Source organism: Antrostomus carolinensis, unplaced genomic scaffold (assembly GCF_000700745.2).
Source record: "Antrostomus carolinensis isolate BGI_N321 unplaced genomic scaffold, ASM70074v2 scaffold30038, whole genome shotgun sequence".
NCBI classification, from domain to species: Eukaryota; Metazoa; Chordata; class Aves; order Caprimulgiformes; family Caprimulgidae; genus Antrostomus; species Antrostomus carolinensis.
Genome location: NW_010335496.1, coordinates 878 through 3,074, shown reverse-complemented (window position 1 = coordinate 3,074; position 2,197 = coordinate 878). Strand labels below are relative to the sequence as shown.

General features: G+C 60.9%; 1 protein-coding gene across 1 annotated transcript in view; it reads right to left on the bottom strand.

Annotated features, from left to right (window-relative positions):
- The window catches only part of GALK1 (galactokinase 1), a gene marked incomplete at its 5' end in the record, with an annotated part of 3,742 nt that extends 1,589 nt beyond the window's left edge, over positions 1–2,153 (bottom strand). Inside the window, 5 exons of the mRNA XM_029086638.1 lie at positions 1–58; positions 304–485; positions 872–1,007; positions 1,486–1,605; positions 1,961–2,153. The exon at positions 1–58 is cut by the window's left edge and continues 87 nt beyond it. Of these exons, the coding sequence (XP_028942471.1) occupies positions 1–58; positions 304–485; positions 872–1,007; positions 1,486–1,605; positions 1,961–2,153 (689 nt within the window). The remainder of the gene's footprint in view (positions 59–303; positions 486–871; positions 1,008–1,485; positions 1,606–1,960) is intronic.
- Positions 2,154–2,197: the final 44 nt, after the last annotated feature.

The window sequence follows — 2,197 nt, the reverse complement described above, 5'->3', positions numbered from 1 at the left end:
TCACCAACGACGTGCCGGGCCCGCCGGTACACCTTCTCGCCCAGCCGGCTCCTGGCCGCTGTGGAGACATGCATGTCACTGCAGCAAAGCCACTCAGGTCTGCAGGATGCTGCTGAGGGTGAGCATGGTCACATCCTGCAACCATCCTGTGCCAGAGCTTCTCTACTTGTGGCACATTCCCATCCTGGTGCATGCACCCACCCACCCACCAAGTGCTGCCCCGCAATCTCAGCCCATGCCATGGGGCACCGAGCTCCTACTGCCCCAAGGAGCAGCCAGAGCCAAGGGAGGAACCGTCCCCACCTTCCAGCTCAGACATGGTGGCATCTCGCAGGCTGGCCTTGCCGAGTGCCGCCGCCGCCTCCTCACACTGCCGCCGGCGCGTGGGATACTCGCTGCCCGTCAGTGCGTGCCGCACGTTGGAGTTGGTGATGAGGATGGCCAAGCTGGCATCGGTCAGTGGGACAAGGATGGTCTCCAGGGATCTGCAGTGAGAGCTCAGCCATGTGCCTGTCCCCCCTTGCCTGCTCCAGCCCTCGGCCATCCAGGTGAGGCCACATGGCTGGCAGTTCCTGCCTCTGCAGAGGCAAAGTCCACGTGGTTTAGGATTTTGCTGGAGCATTTCACTCCCTCCCAATTATTCGTCCCATAAGAGACCTCAATGACTGTGGGAAAGACAGCCCAGGTAAGTCAAGGAAAGGATGCAGGAGGAGAAATCAAGACAGAGGAATTAAAATGCAGGGAGCCCCAGTTCTGCGATGAGATTTTGGGCTGGGCTCGGGGGTTAACCCCTCCCTGCACTCCCAAATTTATCTCATGGTCACAGGACCAGCTTGTCCCCACCTGCCCAAGGAGGGTGCTCAGCCCTGACCTGCAGTCAATGAGCAGCGCGTGGCCTTCCTTGCCCATCACAGATATGAACTGGTCCATGATCCCGCAGGGCATGCCGGCAAACGTGTGCTCCGCTTTCTGACACGCCAGCGCCTTGGCTACTAAATCACCATCATCTGGGCCAGAGCAGAGACACACAGGTTAGCAGCTCTGGGACCTTGGCCTCTTGCTCTGGAGCAGGAGGAGTAGACATGAAGGTAAAGGGTTGCTTTCCCATGGAATGGGGTTTTGCTCCTGCACCAGTGCACGGCATCTGTGCCAGCGTGAGTCCTCAGATCCAGCTGGATGCAATAAGTTGACACTGTGGTGTCTCAGATCTCTCCAGTTTTGGGGACATGAATGGGGGAGAAGATGCTCCCAAGGGAACATCCTCTCACCTTCCCAGCCAGCCCCAGGGGTGGTCCATGGCGTTTAGGAGCATGGGCAGGTCAGGCTGGGTGAGCCCCGCAGCTCCAGCTGCGCTGTGGGGTTGTGACCCACCCCCCAGTGGTGTTTCCCCTAGGGCTGGGGGATCTTGATAAGGGCACCCCCACCTCATCCCAGCTCCCACCCGGGAACAGAGGCACCAGGGGCCAGGACCGGCTGCTGCCTTACCGGGGCAGAGCTGCTGGAGGAAGGTGTAAGTAGCCACCTCCAGAGCGGCTGAGCTGGAGAGGCCCCCGCCCAGGGGGATGTCACTGGCTATCACGGCGCTGAAACCTGGCACAGGACCACCTGTGGGGACAGAAGGGAGGAGGGGGGGCCATGAGCCCCCACAGCTCACAGGGAACTGATGGAGAGGAGCCCCTGTCTGATATCCCATTTTAAAACACAGGGTGACCCATGGCAGAGTGTGACTCGGGCTTCCCCTCCCCAAACACAGGGGTCTTTGGAGCTGAAAGCACCACTGGCCCAGCAGCAGCTGCAGGATCACACCAGCACTGGAAGAGCCCCTGGAGCACACCAAAAGCTGGGTGCTGAGCACCATCCCCAGCAGTATCACACCAGCACTGTAAGAGCCCCTGGAGCACACCAAAAGCTGGGTGCTGAGCACCATCCCCACTCGAGTAGGGCTCTAACCCCTGCTTACCCCGGTACTGCTGGATGATGCCCTTGACGTAGTTGGCCCAGCGCGGCTGCCCCGGGCTCAGGGGGCTGCCTTGGTGGGGAGCCGGGAACTGCACCCTGTGGGGCTCATCCGCCTCCGCCGAGGTGGTGAGGATGGAGATGGTCCCATCCTGCGTGGGGGATCCCACCAGCACTGTCCCCAGCTGCAGGGCATGGCAGAAGGGGGCAGGAAGGAGGGATCAGAACCCACAGCATACCT